Genomic DNA, 20,101 nt, shown 5'->3' with positions numbered 1-20,101 from the left:
ATCTTACTCCTGATAAATTCGTCAAGATCAAAAAGGAGATTGGAGCACAGCAGGCTGCTCCCAAGTCTGTGAAAAAGGCAAAAACTCTGGCACAGCTGAAGACCTCCAAGAAGAAGCTGATTGTCAGTGAATCTGAATCGGAGAAAACTCCATCTCCCAAAGTTACCAAAAAGCCCAGAACTCAGAAAACCAAGCAAATAGCTTCGCTGGAAGCTATTCAAACTGAAAGGCTGAAACCTTCATACGCTCAACAGCCTATTCAGGCTATTCCTCTAAAAGTCGTCCCAGCTGAAGTTTCAGCAAGAGATCAGTTACCACAATCAACTGATCCATCCAAGAAGGTCGTCACCTCAGCAGGTGAAAAGAGTCAGCCAGGGCCGTATCTTCTCTGCAAACTGTCAATCGCCCTACCATCTTTGCTCAGGCTCAACCTAAAAGGATCACCATTCGAGAATTGTTGGAAACGACTCGTTCGAGTCTGAACATTCCACACATTCTCACTGATGAGAAAGGCAAGGGCAAGATGATTGAAGAGCCCATGCCAACAAATGCAATCCAGACCCACATTGAAATAATTTGGGAACAGTTCAATGCTTTTGTAGCATCCAAATTGAAAACTTATGAGGCTTGGATCGCATACAGAACTCACACTTTTGCAAAACAATTGAAGAAGAAGTCTCAGCTAAAGAAGTTTATCAGATTGGAAGCCATCGTTTTGAGGATAGTCAAAGCTGCTACTATTGTGCAGGCTTTGGAAAGAAAAAATTATTTCTTTGATTTGATGAGAGCCAAGAAGTTGGCTCAACTAGTTGAAAAGTTGAAAGCAACCTACATTCCGACGAATCCAACTGCTTACAATGATCGAGCTGTGCTTACTCAGTTGGATTCAGATCTTACTTCCCTGCAGGTACATATAAGATTTTGGGAACAAGATCAGGAATTAATTATTCATGGAGGGTCTTCAGACGAAGAGGAAGAACCCTCATCACCGAATAAAGAGCAAGCTCAGGATGTGCCTGAATCATCTGTTGCTGATCCTCCAATGTACTCAGAAGCTGACTTAACAATTGCAAATATTGATGAAATTATTCAGTCAGTAGTACAGGAATCTCAACCAGATGAGCTCATTTCCGAATCAGTTGATCACTCGACTGATCAAGCAATTCTAGAGGCTCCTATCTTAACTGAAGAGCCCGTTCAGCAGGATGATCCAACTGATGTGCCAGATCAGTCCACAGATAAAGAAATTGCTGAAAATGTTAGGCTCAGTTGTTCAATTTTGAAAATATTCCATCTGATGAGCCAGCCCAAATTTCAGCTGATTCTCAAGCAGAAGCACCAGTTGATCCTCCAACTGAAGGTCTCACAGATTTACCTCTTCATCAAGACAGTTCAGTTGCTACTCAGGATCCTTCTTCTCATCCTCCAGCGCAAGTAGAGGTTACTGAATCAGTTGTTCCAGAACAAACTATATATTGCCTAGACAGTTGTATCTGACAGGACCTTAGTGGTCTTTGATCAAGTCTCCAAAGAACAAGAACTTGGAACTTCTGGACATCTACCTCCTCAGTCATCTAGTGATCTTGAAGTAGTTCTTGAAAAAATTCAAGACATTCAGAATAATATGCACAAAATACTTACTGCCGTTTCCCAGATTCAGTGAACTCAACTCGCTCATACTCTAAAACTGGAACATGCAGAGGTATTCAACTCAGAAAAATTGAAGGCAGTTCATGATATCGTCACCTCTCTTTCCCTTGCTATAGAAGATATCGAAAAGAATAGAGGCTTAGCTGAAAGTCTCTCTGTCACCCAAGATGCAATCAGAAATAGAGTTGACTTTGTGGAGACATCTGTTTCCAGAAAGATAGACTTAATGCAAACAATTGTGCTGAATGCAGTCTCAGACGTAGCCACTTCTGTTAAAGTTCTATCAACTGATGTAAAAAGGCTATCTATCAGAATGGAGGCGTTTGACAAAAAAGGGGAATAGAGACCTAAGCTACAGTCAAATCAGTTGACAGATTTATTTGTACATGGATTTATTTGTACATATTATTTCATTCCTTCATTGTATGAATATGTACACGACATTTATTATTTTATCTACAACCGATTTGAAGGACGTCTATAAGCTTAACTGATCGGTTATTATTCGCTTAGTTTTGTCAAACACCAAAAAGGGAGAAATTGTTGAAAACTTAATTTCTACTGTTTGACAAACCATTTATCTATTGGACTAACTGATCAAGTATTCGTATTATACAACTTGCCTAACTGAAGTATCACGTGAGTTATCAAAGGCAACATAATCCAGCTGAAATGAACCTTCGGAGTTAACTGACTGATCAGTTGAAAACTGATCAGTTGAACCTAACTGGATTTCTGAAGACAGCTGACTGATCAGTTGGAAACTGATCAGTTGATGCACTCAGCACAAGCTTATCAGCTACATTTTATCAGCTGATCGCTCAGCCATACACGTCATCAAATGAAAAGGATGTTCAACCGATATCAGTACAAGCAGAATGCAACTTGTAGTGGAACGCCGCATTTCAGAGTCTACAGTGTACGATTGTCAGGAGAATATCGACGAGGCAATCAACGGATATAAAATTCAAATATTATACCAAGTTACCGTTGGAAGAGAAGCCTATAAATAGGCGAAGAGAGCAGCTGAAGAAAAAGGATACAAGAACAACTATTTTACTCAAGCTGTTACTCTGCTGAAATCAAAAGCTCACTCTTAGTAAGTTCTATCTATAGCATTCAAGGCTACCTTCTTTGAGCTTGTTAGCACACTGTAATCTCTGTTATATTGTTAAGTTGTGCTAAGATTAGTCACGATCTGAAATAGCCTGTTGTAACTAAGAGTTTCAGTTTAGGCACTGATAAGACCAAACTGAAGTGGGTCAGTACAAACATTGTATTCGATCAAAGTCTTTTAGTAGAAATCCTATCTTCGTGATAGAAGGGATGATGTAGGAGTTATTCCATTCTCCGAACGTCCAGAAACAAATCGCGTGCTTTTCATTTCAGTTACCTTTTATTTTAGTTATTCTATCTTTCATTCAGTTTACTTCCGCAACTGTTTTCTCAGTTAAAATGATTGTCATCGACTGACGAAATACCGAGTATCAGTTTGTCATTAAACTGAACTCAACTTATGAAAAACGAACATAATCTGTGAGAGTTTATTCAACCCCTCTTCTAAACACTTTTCACTTCTTAACCGATCCTTTCAAACTATATCATCAAAAATGTCAAAGATAAATATGGATATCAAATCTCGAACACGAAGGCATGGCGAAGTTTGAAACGTGCTATGGAAATTGCTTATGGTACTTGGGAGAGCTCCGTTCAATTACTTCCCAAATATATGTGTGCTTTGTTCAAATATAATCTGGGAACAGCTGTGGAGTAGAAGCATCTCAGAGCCAACACTAAAATGAGTAAGACACTGAACTATGTTTTCTGGGCATTCAAGCCGTGTGTTGATGGGTTTCGGCATTGTCGGAAAATAATAAGTGTCGATGGTACACACTTGTACACTAAATACAAGCACAAAATGTTGATCGGTGTCACTCTGGATGCGAACAATCAAGTTCTACCGCTAGCATTTGCTATTGTGGAAGAAGAGACAACAGATTCTTGGAAATGGTTCTTGGAGAACCTAGGAAGACATGTTGTTCGTGGTCAAAATGGTATCTGTCTTATTTCTGATAGGCATAAGGGAATCGTGGGCGCAACTGAAGTTCTACCATATTTTCAACATCCTTACGGTGTGCATCGTTTTTGTTTGAGACATGTGTGTTCAAACTTCAACGCTAAATTCAAAGACGTTCATTTGAAAGATTTATGCTGGGCGGCAGGCACACAAAATCAAATTTGTAAGTTCGAATCAATAATGGAGGCGATCAAGTAAAAAAACATTTTGGAGCACCGATATCTGGCTGGGATTGCGAAAGAAAAATGGAGTTTGGCTCATGACGGTGGTTGGCGTCGTGGGATGATGACAACCAATATGTCGGAGTGTTTAAACAGTGTGTTGAAGGATTCTCGTAGACTTCCTATATCTGCCATAGTACACTTGACACTTCTGAGGTGCATACAATATTTCATTGAACGTGTGACAAGAGGTGGTCGTATGGTTCAAGAAAATCAACTGTGGTCAGATTATGCATGTAGGAAGTATGAGAAATGGGCGAGAAAATCTAGTGAACATCATGTTGCCAAATACGATGTACGTGACCAAACTGCTTCGGTTGCAACTTTAGGAAGACCAAGTCTTGGGCAACATATGCAGGTGGTCAAGTTATCAACGAGTGATTGTTCATGTAGTAAATGGATGGTTTTTGGCATCCCATGTTCCCATGCTATTTGCACTGCTAAGTGGCACTCCTTGTATCCCACGACACTTGTACAGCCCTGGTATAACATATCTGAGTACTTAGCAACGTACGAGGGCATATTTCAACCTCTTGCAGATGAGCGATACTAGAATCCTCCAACTTTCGAGTTGCACCACAACCCGGTTAGACGTGAAAGAAGAAGAGTTGGTAGAGACAGAACAATTCGATTGAGAAATGAGATGGACACAGCGGTTTCTAGAGATAGACAACATCGATGAAGTCTTTTGTTATTATGTAATAACGCTTTAAATTTTTAATGAGAATTAATTTCTATACATCGTTTTTTTTACATTTATTTGTTGAATTTTTTTTTAAAAAAAGTGGGGAATAATCTTCGCGTTCGCGAGCGACTGGAAAATATTTCCAGTCCCGGCAGCACCCGAGCGGTAATAGAGTACCGCACGAGCGCGAGAGGCGCGGGATAAATTTTTTTCTCAGTGCCGCTCGCGCTCGAGCGGTAATCCTTTATCTCTCGGGTGCGAGCGGCTATAAAGCCGCTCACCAATCACCCCTCCCATTCCAATCTCTCCACCTTATTTCCCCTCCCACCTTGTCTACACACAATTTGCCCTTCCCCTTTTCTCTCAAATCCCTAACTCAAAATTCCCCTTTCTAAAATCTCCTTATCTATAATCTCTCAATACAAATTCCCCGTCCCCTTATCTTATTCTCCGGTCATCTTCTTCAACACACTTCACCACCTGCAGTTCCTATCACCATGACTCCTAAGAAGTCGAAAGGTAATCCTAGTTCTTCCTCTTCTTCTTTCTTTGATAGAAGTAGATTTGTGAATGAGGCGGCTAGGGCTCGGTATGAACATGAAAAAATTCATAGAAACTCGATTACCTAGCGGGGATTTCGTAAGCAAAGGAAGGATCGATACGTAGGGCCTCTTGTGGGGTTGGAGATGCAGGGATGGGAAAATTTTGGGGCTCAACCTAACGCGGCGGTGGTATCAGTGGTGTGAGAATTTTATGCAAATGCAGGGGAGAGGACGGATGACAGCCTTTGTTCGGGTTAGACTTGTGTCGTTTGATTTGGGTACTATCAATACGTTATTAGAAATGCCCAAGGTCGATGATTCTGCCTTCCAGGCTTTGGTTGCTGCCCCGGATTACGCTGTGATAATCGACAAACTGTGTCATGCTGGGACGATCTGGAAACCAGTAGGAGGGTCACCTAGTTGTTTTGATGAGCAATATTTGACGGCCGATATTGCCCTTTGGTATTTTTTTTGGCAAGGAGAATGATGCCGGTCTCGCACAAGAGTGAAGTACAAAAAGAACGGGCCGTGGTGCTATATGCGTTAGATGAGGGTTACAACATCAATGTGGGAAAGCTCATCAATTCTCAAATCATGATGAGCGTGCATAATAGACATATCAGGCTTTTCTTTCCCACTATCATATCAGAGTTGTGTGTGAGGGCATGGGTTGTGTTCCGTGATGATGAGGAGTAGATTCAACCAATGAAGCCCATTTGTGCAGAAGACTTGCAGCGAAAGTACACGAAACGACAGTTAGACTTCCCCACTCATGAGAGAGATACAGGTGGATCGAGCACCACCGCCCCGAGTCGCCCACAGCCCAGTAGGCGGTCCCAAAACGACAAACTGGATGAGACTCTTGGCTTCAATGCTCATCAGGAGCAAGTCAACGTGAACGTCAATGAACATTTGGGCTATGTCGAGTCCATGATGCGCACAATGCTAGTCCACGTGAGTGTTGACCCAGGGACCATCCCTCCACCTCCGTCGTTCATTCTCCTCTTCCATTTTCATTATGACTATCAGCAGCAAGGGGATGCATCGGAAATGCCACCACTAGAGAATGACGAGGATGAGCCGTGATCAACGAATCCTAATGGTAAATGAATGAGGTATTTGATCTCATTCTTTTATTCATTGGAGACATTGCATGTATTAAAGTTTGGGCTTCTTTAATTTTAATTTACGTTTCGCATATGAGCACGAAACGAAGAACAAGAAATCTAAGGACAGAGACGTCACTTATGTTTTTTTCATCTTATCTTTCGATTGTTTATTTTGTTGTCTTGGGATGTGTAAATTTTTAAACATTTTTTGGACGTGCTTGTTTATATGTTTGATTCGGGCTTTGTTTTATTGTGTATCTTTGTCTATTTTCAGCACTTCAGCTTTTTTCCATCTTATGTTCCGCTTATCTTTCGCTTATGATCAGTATACTGTAGAAAAAATACAATTTCGACGATGGAACGATACAAACGGTACAACAATAGAAATGATATAGTTACAATCAACTCAAAGAATCATTGTCATAATTACAATGAAACAAATGGCTCCCTATTCCACAATCAGGTGGATTGCATCTTCTAGTACCTCTACGCAACCCTACATCTTCAGGAATTTCCTCATTCGAATAACTTGAAAATGTGATAGGTGAAATAACATCCCTCTGTGGTCGAATGTCATATACAAGATGTTTCGGACCAACATTAAGCAAATTTTTAAAACTGTGTATGTTCGACCAAGACGGAGTCTGAAAATCCTGCTGACCAAACGAACGAAAGTCAGCTATCCCTGAATAACTTAAAAAACCAGGTTGAGTAGTAGAGGTTCCTGCAATATTCAACTCAGTAGACGGAATAGTAGTAAAGATTCCTGCAAACCCAGTTGGTTGGTTAACCATATCACTTCCCCACCCCAATGATGACTGATGCGAAAAAGGAGAAGGCGTACTGAAATTTTGTTGGCCAATAAATTGTCCGACTAAAGTATTGTACGGATATGGTTGAAAACCAACGACATTAACTGTAGGTGATATGGTGCGTACAATTATTCGATTATACCATTGGAAGTAGTCTTCGTCAGTTTGCATCGATCGCCCGTGACGTACCCCTTTAGCAACATAGCTCAACCTACTATTCCACAAGTCAATTGAATTTTGATGATAATCTCTCCAATTGGTGTTTCGATGACCTATTCTCGTGATATTATGCAGATCATCATTGTCCACGGCAGCCACTGGAATTGATTGTCATCTTCGGAATTGTCGCATCACCCTATTAGGACGATGCATCTCCACGATGTCAAAGCATATAAGAGGACAAACACATCGCCATATTTTGTTGTCGTATGAATTAATGATCGTCTTCACATCTATGTCATTCTTCTGGTAAACGATCCAATTAAACTGTAAAAAATAGAATTGTTCAAATTAAACATTCATGTAATCAAAATAAAAATAATCTTCATTTAATCACTATTAAATATTAAAATTGTATAATACATCATTATAATTCATACGATCTAAATAATTCCTGATGATTCTTACAGCATGTGTTGGCAAATGTGTGTAACTAAATCCAATTTTCCACCTTCAATTTAACAAACACAATTAATTACATATCAAAAATTTATACGAGATATATATGATATTACCACAATAATTTTTAAATATTACTGTGCACCATATGGAGAAACTGGTATAATAGCATCCGGATCAACGGGAGGTACAACTAATGTTAACCCATCTCGATCGGGGTTAACACATTTAATCCTGCTCCATGCCCATATCTGCTTACAATAATAAAAATAGATCAACACAATTAACAAAAACATTGTGTTAAATAATCACATTACATTAAGTATACCTGCAAGATATATAAAGGTCCAGTCATTGTAGTCTTCTCTATACGTGACGCGTTACACAACTCACGGTATAGAAATGCTAAAACTGCACTACCCCAACTATAAGACTTGACGTTATAAATATCACGTAACAGTTGCAAAATATTAGTCTAACAGACCTTCCTTGATATTCGGGAAACATTATTCCTCCAATAATCATTAACGATACACAACGAGTATATTTCACTACATCTACTTCTGAAGTATCATCATTAACAGGGTTAGACATGCAATGATCGTGTAGTACAGTCATAGACAAATGGCCACCTTTCAAATGTAATGATTATGGAAGAAATCCCAACAAATCCAAACAGATGTGTTGCCACTCCTCAACTTTATGTGACACATCTGTTCCAGTGACTGCTTCACCATCAATTTTTAGACCCCAAATTATTGAAACATCTTATAACGTGACTGTTGCTTCACCACATGTAAAATGAAAAGTGTGTATCTCGTGTCGCAAACGTTCAACAAGAGCAGTAATAAAATGATTATCAAAAACTTGTGAGCCACATTCTAAAACTCCATAAAAACTCATATCATTCAAGTATGCAAGCACACGATTGTGTATGTAATTATCGGTGTATTACTTCCAAATCAAATTTTCTGACCTCTTCACTTTGACAATATCATCAACTTTTACGGAAGAAACTTGTGACGACATATGTGTCGCTTGTAAATAGAGGACACTGGGATCTTCAGGAGCTTGATTATCTCCCATTCTTAAATAAGCTGTCAATCTTCTAAAAATCGTTCTACGATAGTCAACAGTTTTTCAGTGAGGATTTGAGAACTTGCGATACACAGAGAAATGGAGAAATGAAAATGGATGGGTAAAAGAATGAACAAGGAAGAGAAAATGAAGAGAAGAAATTTATTGACCGAGGGATAATGGATGTAAGAAAAGGAGGTTGAAACCTCATGCTCCCATGTTGCAGCGTAAAAACTTACGAAGCGCGGACGCTCCAACGTGGAGCAGCATCCGCGCTTCGTAAGCGCGGACGCTCAAGCGTGAAGCATGGGCTGCTCCACGTAAGCATGGTCCGTGCTTCGTAAGCACGGATTGCAGTATTTTTGAAAAAAAAAATTTACATTATTTTTGAATTAAATTTTAAAATTTAAATTAATTATAAAAAAACCCTATTTTAGAGCTTATATTGATGTTGTTGTGTTTTCAAATTTTTGGGATGTCTTACTTACGGGGAGGTCATGCCGAAATTTCGGTAGACCCAAATGAACGTTTTAAACTCGTTTTCGCTGTTTACATGATTAATTAATCGTTGTTGTTTGGTAATTAAATATTAATTAGAATCATGGGTAAAATATTAATTAGAAGCATGGGTCCTCTCAAATTGCAATCAATTGAATATTAAAGTAAAATTTATCATCTATACTCTATTTTATAATATACATGTTGGTGTTTAAAATGAAATCAGTCAATTTTTCGAGTCAGACCGATTCAAATTATTTCAACATTTTACTATTTGTTTGTCACACAAAAAAACTTTTTGAATTCTCAGTAAAAAGAGATTTTCCTAAGTACAACAATCATAATTATTTATACATCGGCGCCTGAAAGTATCATGATTTTATAATTTAGTGTTGATTTTTTTTAAAGTATTACAATATGATTAAATATTGAAAATCTGAACATATTCATAATTAAGATCTAAAGATCTATAATTACTTTTGAAAGATATAGATCTAATATTAAGATTAACCTAAGATATACGATTTATAAAGAATACAGATATAACATCTAATATTTTCAATACTCATTAAGAATATCTGAGTACCCACCTCTAGCCAAGCAGTTAATGAGGGATTTATGCATTGAAACTTTCAGATTTTCACTCAATAAATAGCAGTTGCATTCAGGAGAAAAAATCACCCAAAAATATAAAGTCACGCAAAATTCTCNTATGGTTTTAAAGTAATCGAACATGTTATGCTTCATTTGTTAATCGATCATTTCGTTCAATTTGATCAACATTTATTAATTATGTTTTGTTTAAAGTCCTCAAATTAAAAAATAAAATGTTGATATTGTATCAGATTTCTGAAATATGGTAAGATATAACCCTACCGTGATGGGTTATGACAACTGTTATATGACCTCACCCCTTAGAGAAATAATATGTAGGAGACTGATTATTAAATCACGTAAAATAAATATTTCTAAGTTTTGGCAATGGAGTTTGTGCTCTTGTTACGTTAAGATCCTTTCAAAAATTGCATATGTGTGTGTATATATGTATTTGTTATTTTTGTGTTCGATCGATATCTATTTGTTGAGTGTATCACAAAAATCTCACTTGTTACTTTCTTTCTCATATAATAATGAATATCAGTTTGAAGATGACGAGAAAAATATGTTATGTAGTTGGTTATGAAGATAAATATTCTAAGTTCAAGCACATGTTTTAGTTCTGTTATCTCTATTATGTTTCAAATGTAAACGTTTCCGCGATTATAATTATTTTTTTGATTTTGCAATGTAAAGACAATGTTCATTATAAAAAATACTGGTTTTGTCTATTTGATGAAATACGATCTACTAGACTTATTGTTTTCAATGTTAAATTATTAAATAAAACCGATGTCGATAAGTTTCAGGCACGGGGCGTGACAATATTGATTTGTGGTTAATGTTCTCAAATAAATAAATAAATATATATGTGTATGTGCGCGCATGCGCATGTGGTTAATGCTCTCGAATAAGCATATATAATATTTGTATTATTTCTAAAAATATTGATTCGATGTTAAACAATGAACTGCTCAAGCTATTGTATAAAAACTTTGAATGCGAGTTAGTAAGACTACAACGTCATCAACTGAAAAAAATGATAAATTCAATGAATATTATCAACTTTCATATTGGGCAACGATGATGATGGCAATCGGTTGATTCATGACTTATTTAAGCCATTTTATTAAATTAATTACTGAACTAAACCAATCATAATAGCAATGAAAATAACAATATATTTAGTCGTAAACGGGTCTATATTTTATAATTTATTTGATATTTGATTTATTGTTTGGATGATTCAATAATGATAATTTATATTTTTAGTTTGGAGTATAGATCAAATCCATTAATAATGTAAAAACTTTCAGATATTGATTTTAAAAAAAATTATGACAAAATAATTCATAAATATTGTAAATCAATTCTATTAGTAAATAAATTATTTGAAATATTACATTATTTGATTGTGTAGTTTGATGATATGAGCATGTATTAAAAAGAATGGTACGTATAGTTTTTTTAAATTTTCAATTATTTCAAAAGGCATGATTAAATATCTTGATTATATTTGTGACGCCTGAGACTGAAAATGAAAGAGAGTGATCGTCGGTGTCATGAGATAGCAGGATAAAGAATGGCTCTTGGAAAGCTTCTAGGCGAATATAAACATGAATGAATCGATCTCACATCAGAATAAAAGATATTATAACTAGAAATGTGCATGTATGTGTTGGAAATTTGAATCAAATTTAGAGTTTGAATAAAAATTATGTCTCATGAATGTAGGAGTGTCTTTTGGCTCTCCATATTCTTGAGTTAATAGGAAGATTAATTGTGTTGAGTAATCTTGCGTGACACTTGGTGTGCATTTTGAGGCTTATAAGTAGTGTGTTCATTTTCTCATTTCAAATACATGAAAATCTTAACTCGTTCAAGCATTCTCTTGCATTTCATATTGTTAGCTTTCCATTTGGCCTCCGTTAAATTTCGATGATAAAGTAAAGATATGTTTTCAGTTCGCCGTAATAGTGCCTCGTGCTAAGTCGCTGTTGGTTGTTCCGTTGTATCCTGGGAAACAGACGTCCAAGACGATCCTCGAAGCACATACAGGAGGAGACGAATCAGTTTTAAGGACACTGTACTTCGTACAGACCTCGGTTTGGTTTACTTTAAGCGTTGCTCTAATGTGTTTTCTTCACCATTTAGTTCACTAATTTTTACGAAAGTTTACTGTACTTTATCTTTTCACTATATTGTGCAACAATCTTAAAACAAATTTTGTTATACTCATTATGTGATTTGTTGATGACATGGATACTGACTCGAATGTGCCAAAAGTTAGTCCCTGATTATGGAAGTCATTGTTGTCGATGTTCCAGCCATGCTGATACACGGAAAAAATTCGATGGCTCAAATTTCAAAAAGAAGCAACAGAAGATGTTATTCTATATTACTGTCTTGAATCTAGCAAGGTTTCTCACCGAGGATGCTCTCAAACCAGCTGTGGTTGACGGAGTTGTGAAGAGAGCTAGTGCTATTGATGCATGTCACAACTCATATTTCTTGTGTAGAAAATGAATGGTTTGGCTGATTAGCTATAAAATGTGTGTAGTGAAAAGAAGACGACTCGGGAATTGTGGTAGTCTCTGGATCAGAGATACAAAATCGAGGATGTCGAGGCCAAGAAATTTATTGTTTGCCGATTCTTGGACTACAAGATAGTTGACTCTAAAATGGTGATTAGTCAGGTTCAAGAAATCCAAGTGATTCTTAACGAGATTCACGCCGAATGGATGAATTTGAACGAATCTTTCCAAATGGCTGCTATTGTTGAGAAGCTACCACCGACCTGGAAAGATTTCGAAATCTATTTGAAATACAAACGAAAGGAGATGAATGTTGAAGAATTCATTGTTCGACTTCGTATTGAGGAAGACAACAAGAGTTCTGAAAGACGATTTTTTTCTCCAGTTGATGTCAAGACAAATGTTGTCGAGCATGGACAAAGCTCGAAAAGGAGAAATTTTCTCCTTCCAACAAAAAAAAATAGTGAACCATTTGATCTAATTCACAGTGATATATGTGATTTAAAAAGTGTACAAACACGTGATGGAAATAAATACTTCATTACTTTGTTGATGATAACACAAAGTTATGTTTTTTGAATCTTCATAAAATTAAGGATGAAGCAATTGAAAATTTTGTCAACAAAAAAAGTGAAGTTGAAAACCAACTTAGCAAGAAAATTAAGATGCTAAGAAGTGATCGTGTGGGTGAATATGAATCATCATTTGCTGAGTTTTGTGCTCAACATAGCATCAAACACGAAAGAATCGCACCTTACTCAGCTCAGCAAAATAGCATTGTAGAGAGAAAGAATCGTACATTGAAAGAAATGATGAATGGATTGTTATTAAGTTCTGGTTTACCTCAGAACATGTGGGGGGAAGCTATTCTAACAGCAAATTACCTTTTAAATAAGATGCACCGAAAGAAGCAAGATAAAAGTCCATATGAGTTATGGAAAAGTAGAAGTCCTTCCTACCTATACTTGCAAATGTGGGGTTGTCTTTTCAAGATAGCAGTATCCAATCCAAAGAAAGTAAAGATAGGACCAAAAACTGTTGATTACATTTTCGTTGGATATGCTCAAAACAGTAGCGCGTATCATTTTCTTGTACATGAATCTCAAATACCTGATATTCACAAGAATATGATGATGGAATCAAGAAATGCTTCGTTCTTTGAACACATGTTTCCATACAAATCTAAGGAAGAACCAAGTTAATCCTAAAGATTATATGAGACAATTGAAAAAGAACAAGAGCTTAACCAAGATATTGAACCTAGACGTAGCAAGAGAGCTAGGAATGAGAAATCTTTTGGTCCGGATTTCATCACTTTCATGATGGGAAGTGAACCTCAAAGCTTTAAGGAAGCAATGAGTTCATCTGAGGGACCTCTATGGAAAGAGGCTATCAATTCCGAAATGGAATCTATTTTATAAAACCATACATGAGAATTAGTAAATCTTCCTCCGAGAAGCAAATCACTAGGCTGTAAATGGGCTTTCAAAAGGAAAATGAAATCAGATGGAACCATAGATAAGTACAAAGCTAGATTGGTAATTAAAGGTTACCATCAACGTGAAGGGCTTGATTACTTTGACACATATTTTCCTGTATCAAGGATAACCTCTATTCGTGTGATACTCGCAATCGCCGCTTTGTGAAATCTTGAAGTACACCAAATGGACGTAAAGACAGCTTTTCTAAATGGAGATTTAGAAGAGGAAATTTACATGGAACAGCCTAAAAGATTTTCTGCGACTGCGCAAGAAAATAAGGTTTGTAAACTGGTGAAGTCTCTATATGGCTTAAAACAAGCACCAAAGCAATGACACGAAAAATTTGATAAAGTCATGATAGAAAGTGGATTTAAATTCAGTGAATGAGACAAATATGTATACATAAAAAACACTAAAAATGGATGTCATTTTATATCTTTACGTAGATGACATAATTATCATTGGTAGTAATGATAAGATGATCAAATCCGCCAAGAAGTTATTGAACTCGAGATTTGACATGAAAGATTTGGGCTTAGTCTATGTAATCCTTGGAATTAAAATTCATAGAACATCAGAAGGGCTAGTTTTAAGTATGTCACATTATGTTGACAAAATACTTGAGAAATTCAATGATGATGACTCTGCATTGGCTAGAACCCCGATAGATACCAGTCAACATCTATCAAAGAATCGAGGTGAGAATATGTCTCAATTAGAATACTCTTGAGTCATTGGAAGTCTGATGTACTTAATGAGTTGTACAAGACCATACATAGCTTATGCAGTAAGCAAATTGAGTAGATTCACGAGTAATCCAAGAGTTGAACACTGGAAAGCAATTATCTGATTGCTAAGATACTTAAGGTATACTCGTGATCATGGGCTGTACTATACTAGATATCTTGCTGTTATTGAAAGATACAGTTATGCAAATTGGATATCTGATATGAAAGACTCAAAATCTACAAGTGGATTTGTATTCACTTTAGGAGGTGCAGCAATTGCGTCGAAATATTCTAAACAAACTGTAACAGCCAGATCCACGATGGAATCTGAGTTTATAGCTCTTGACAAGTGTGCTGAAGAGGCTGAATGACTGCGTCACTTCTTAGAAGATGTTCCGGGATGGGAAAAACCAATGCCGGCTATATGCATACATTGTGATAGCCAATCTGCAATTGGAAAAGCACAAAATAAAATGTATAATAGTAAGTCTAGGCATATACGTCGTAGACACAATACCATTAGACAACTTTGACTATGTAAAGTCAAAGGATAATATAGCGGGTCCGCTAACCAAGATATTAAACAGAGAGTTAGTTGCGAAAATGTTAAGGGGAATGGGGCTCAAGCCTATAGAATAAATTGGTGTGAAGGAAAACCCAACCTACGCTGACTGAAGATCTCAAGAACTAGGTTCAATGGGACAACCTAATCGCACTGATTTGGTATATCACTGTGGGGGTTATCCCTAGCCCATTCCTATTATGAAACAGTAAATGTTGAGGATAAGCTTACGACTTTTAATGATTCTGATGAAAAGAATATAGAATCACCTATGTGAGAGAGAAGTGGGGCCGCTTCGAAAGAATTGTAAGGCTTAATTATAGACCCTCTCGCAGAACCAAGCGTGTGTTCATGGCCAAAACGAACACAATCATGAGAACTGAATAGTATCAGGGAGAGTCTTGTGTGAAGTATATCTTAATTTACATAAATGGCAAAACAGTTCAAGGACATCATGTCTACTGGTCAGCTAGTAAAGCAAATATATTTCATAAGGAAAGGTTCAAAGGGTAACACCTAGCTATCCTATGCATGATTCAACTGTAGAACTTTATCACCAAAATTTGTATCAATTTTCATTCATGTAGGGGATTGTTGGAAATTTGATTCAAATTCACAGTTTGAATAAAAATTATATCTCATGAATGTGGGAATGTCTTTTGGCTCTCCACATTCTTGAGTTAATTGTGGCTCATAATTGTAGAAATGTCTTTTGACTTTCCATATTCTTGAGTTAATTGTAGACTTTTGGATCTTCATATTCTTGAGTTAATGAGAATATTAATTGTGTTAATTAATCTTACATGGCTCTTGATGTGCATTTTGGGGCTTATAAGTAGTGTGTTCATTTTCTCATTTCAAATACATGAAAATCTTAACTCTTTCAAGCATTCTCTTGCATTTCATATTGTTAGCTTTACATTTGACCTCCGTTAAATTTTGATGATAAATTAAAGGTATGTTTTTAGTTTGTCGTAGTAGTGCCTCGTGCTAAGTCACTAATGGTTATTCCGTTGTATCCTAGGAAACAGACGTCCAAGACGATCCTCGAAACACATACAAGAGGGGACGAATCTGTTTTAAGGACAATGTACTTCGTACAGACCTTAATTTGATTTACTTTTAGCTTCGCTCTACTGTGTTTTCTTCACCATTTATTTCACTGGTTTTTACGAAAGTTTACTGTACTTTATCGTTTCAATATATTGTGCAACAGTATGTGATTGTAAAACTCCAAAATTAAGCGTGTTGAATTGGAGAAATTTTAGGATATATGATAATTTTAGGATAGATGATCCTCTTGAAAAGTTGGAGAGTGTGCGAGTAAGAACATGAATACGCTGGAAGATCATGTGTTGATCTGTGGGGATAGTCGTTGTATTGAGTAAGAGGAAAATTTCTTTCGTTCAAAATTTCTGGCCAAAGCTTTTGTCTTTCCAGCAGCATTTCGATCAAGAATTTGTCCATAGGTTGCCATACCTTTCGAGCAGATTTTTGGCACCAAGAGATAGGCTATTTCGAGCATAAAGTTTTCCTCCATGTTTGTTGAACAAGAATCGGTAAGTGAGATTGGTATATTTATTTTAAACCAATCGTCAATGCTATGCTTAGTTTGTTACGAAACTCTTTCATTCCATTCAATTTACGTTCATTCATTCTATTTCGTTCCATGTTCTTTCGAAAATGCACTATTGTGATTCGAGTTGATTGAAAAGAATATTTTATTCTTTTATTATTTTTTGCTAAATTGATATTATCAATTTAAGATTTTGTCTTTCTAGATTATAAGATCTTGCTTGATTTATTTCTAGATGATAAGATTTTACTTGTTTTATCTCTAGATATTAGAGGATTTGTTTTTAATATGACATTTATCTCTAAGATATTTTATCCTTGCTTAAATCTTGTTTCTATATTTTGTAGGACTCTTTTATAGATAGATGATTAGGTCAAACAAGCATTATAAAAAGAAGAGAGTGAGATGACAGCGTGTGGGTTTTTTATGGGGTTTGGACAACAGAATTTTGTAGAGAATGCATAGAAGATAATTTTCATATTGAAGAATTTGAGTGATTGATTCGCGTCTATGCCATGTTGCTGATTGGTGTTGAAGACACTTGAAGAACAACAGTGATGCAGAGTGTTGATCGAAAAGTGTTATTTTATTTGTTTTAAGCAACTTTGGTTTATGCATCTAGTTTTTAGTTTGGTTTATTTTGATGCATTTTAATTCCTTGAAGTGTCAAGGAATTTGGTTTTGTTATTTTCACCAGTATTGTTTTGTGTAAACGATTTACATATTTTTCTAGTGAATTTTTGCTTTGAGGCGTTGTACAAGTATTTATATTTGTACATAATTTAAACATGTCTTTTATTTATTAAAATTATATTTGTGTTTTTATAATTAACTTCTGCTGTGGGTTGTGCGCACATATTAACAACATTGTGCCACAACACTAAAAATCTGATACACATAATATATTTATTTCATGTACTTTTATGATCAACAACGCCCTTGCAATGAGGTATAAAATTATGAAAATATGATATGATATGTCCCTGATGCGGTGTGTTATAATAACTGTTATATAGTTTTGCCTCCTTAGAAGAGTAAAAATTAAGAATTGGTCAATAAACCAGGGAAGAAAAGATAAATTTCAGTGCTATATCTTTAAGTTCTGTTCACAATAAATTATGCATTTGTTATGTTATGATCATTTCGAAAAATCATGTTTATATGTATATATTTTGTTGTGTTCGATCGGCCTCCATTTGTTGACTGTTTCACAAAATGCACACCTCTTACGTACTCTCATCTCCAGATAAGAATTTAGATGAGTTAGATGACAAAAAACAAACATGTTCTGAGGTTGGTGATGAAGATAAATTTTGAAGTTCCTTTACTTGTTCTAGTTTTTTTTTTTTTACTTTCATGTTATTTCAATCTTGTATTTTGCTTCCGCATTTCGTTTCTACATTGTAAAAATAATGTTTATTTATTAAAAAAAAGGTTAGTCGTAATGTTTGTTGTTTTCAAATTTTATTTGTTAAACAACGTCAATATCGACATGTTTCGGTCTCTAGATGTAACATACTACACATATTGTGTCTTTGTATAATATTTTTTTATTGAAGTTGTTCTGCTAAAATATTTTTTGAGTTAAATCAATTAATATCGAAAAAAGTTGGGATTTTTTATAATTAGTTAAAAGTGATTTGAAGATCGTCATTTATTAGAATAATTGTTATATTACTTGGATATTGGATATTTTTAAAAAATTAATGATTTTTTTAATCGTATTTGTTGGGTGCAATAATTGTCCTTGTTTGGTAGAGCGATCGAACCATAGTGCTTGATCTGCTGTGCGGTTTAAAAGATTTGAGTTGCACCATTACCGGCTGTTATAGCTTTTGGTAAAGCGGTAAGCACTCGGTCCTACAATTGATATCAGAGCCAAGGTCAGGGGTTCGATTCTCATTGATTGCAAGGAGTGCAATTATTGAGATAGGGAGATTGTTGGGTGCAATAATTGTCCTTGTTTGGTAGAGCGATCGAACCGTGGTATTTGAGCTGCTGTGCGGTTTAAAAGATTTGAGTTGCACCATTACCGGCAGTTATAGCTTTTGGTAAAGCGGTAAGCACTCGGTCCTACAGTATTGTTTCATTATTTTATGCATTATCGTTACGTAAGGCAAAAATCCAATTTGATCCCTACTATTTAACAAAATCTCAATTCAATTCATTTTCTTTCAACTATCATAAAATTGTCTCTTATGTTTCGAAGAATTTGCCCAAAATTGTCCTCAAAGCATAAATATTTTCAAAATATACCCAAACTACTCTTGATTCTATTTTGTTAAGGAATTATTATATTATATCATAAAAATGGTATCAGAGCCTAGGTACAATTATGTCAAACATACAAAATTATTATTGTTGTATAATTAAATGTTTGAAGAAAAGATTTTTTCCAAAAAATTATGGATCCGAACATAAGTTCGAGATTAAATATTTAAAGGACTTATTCCAATATTTTGGAATGTTCACAAGAAAATATCTAACAAAAGTTGGATATCAAGAAAAAAACTGAACTTATCATAATCCTAAGGTAAAATTTATGATTCAGAGTAATAAATTCCTAGAAATAGCACCAGATTCATCTAAACTTTCTGGAGATCTTAGAGAGACCCAAAAAATGGTTCAAAACTATTACAATCAACTATATTTTGTACAACATAAAATTGAAGAAATTTTAGAAAAATAAGAAGAAATTCTTGAAATACTAAAGGATATTCAATCAACAATCCAAAATCCAGAATTAACAACCATGTTTTAGTAAAAAGATATCAGAAGAAAGGTTATCATCATCTTTTGACATTGAACCTTTATTACATCAAAGAAGAAATGCCAAAGTGATACAAAAACATTTAACCGACGACAAAAAAATGATAAATCTTGTCAAAAGTGTCTCAGAAAAACAATAATCTGATGACAAATATAGAGAGGAATGGCCTGGATGATCTATAAAACCTTGCAGAGTCTTTTGCAAATTTTAAGGTTGTAGATCTAAAAATGATCGCAACATAACCACCAATGAAAAATGTGGAATCCAGTTACGCAAACATGGGAGGACCTCGAAATGATTTTCAGGTTGGTGGAGAAGCACACCTAGCGGGAACCAGGTAAAGGAAAAGTCAAATTTTCTTACATCAAACACCTTATGAGAAATCTATTTTGTAATCAATGCATCCTAATGGGGTAATGCTTAAACTTGTTGAACTAGATTTCAAAAACAGAAAAGATCTCATTGACAAACTTTTATAAATGAGTTTTATGAGATCAATTAAAATTTCTTGGACATGATTTCGGTTGAAACTAAATAGTCAATCATAATCGGAGAATCTCTTAA

At 35.5% G+C, this 20,101-nt stretch overlaps 1 protein-coding gene across 1 annotated transcript; it reads left to right on the top strand.

Moving 5' to 3' along the window:
* The first annotated feature begins 3,448 nt into the window (after positions 1-3,448).
* Positions 3,449-4,501, top strand: LOC140957946 (uncharacterized). Its single transcript, XM_073415367.1, has 2 exons — positions 3,449-3,782; positions 3,969-4,501. The coding sequence occupies exons 1-2, from the start codon at positions 3,449-3,451 to the stop codon at positions 4,499-4,501; spliced, it is 867 nt and encodes a 288-aa protein (XP_073271468.1).
* The last annotated feature ends 15,600 nt before the right edge of the window (positions 4,502-20,101 follow it).

This window comes from Primulina huaijiensis, chromosome 14 (genome assembly GCF_012295235.1).
Source record: "Primulina huaijiensis isolate GDHJ02 chromosome 14, ASM1229523v2, whole genome shotgun sequence".
NCBI lineage: Eukaryota > Viridiplantae > Streptophyta > Magnoliopsida > Lamiales > Gesneriaceae > Primulina > Primulina huaijiensis.
The sequence above is the reverse complement of the archived record's forward strand: the minus strand, read 5'-3'. Positions and strand labels throughout refer to the sequence as shown.

Coding starts and splice junctions, on each gene's coding strand:
- LOC140957946 (XM_073415367.1), top strand. CDS start 3,449: ATGAGTAAGACACTGAACTATGTTTTCTGGGCATTCAAGCCGTGTGTT. Junction 3,783..3,968: donor ATATTTTCAACATCCTTACG/GTGTGCATCGTT, acceptor GGATTGCGAAAG/AAAAATGGAGTTTGGCTCAT.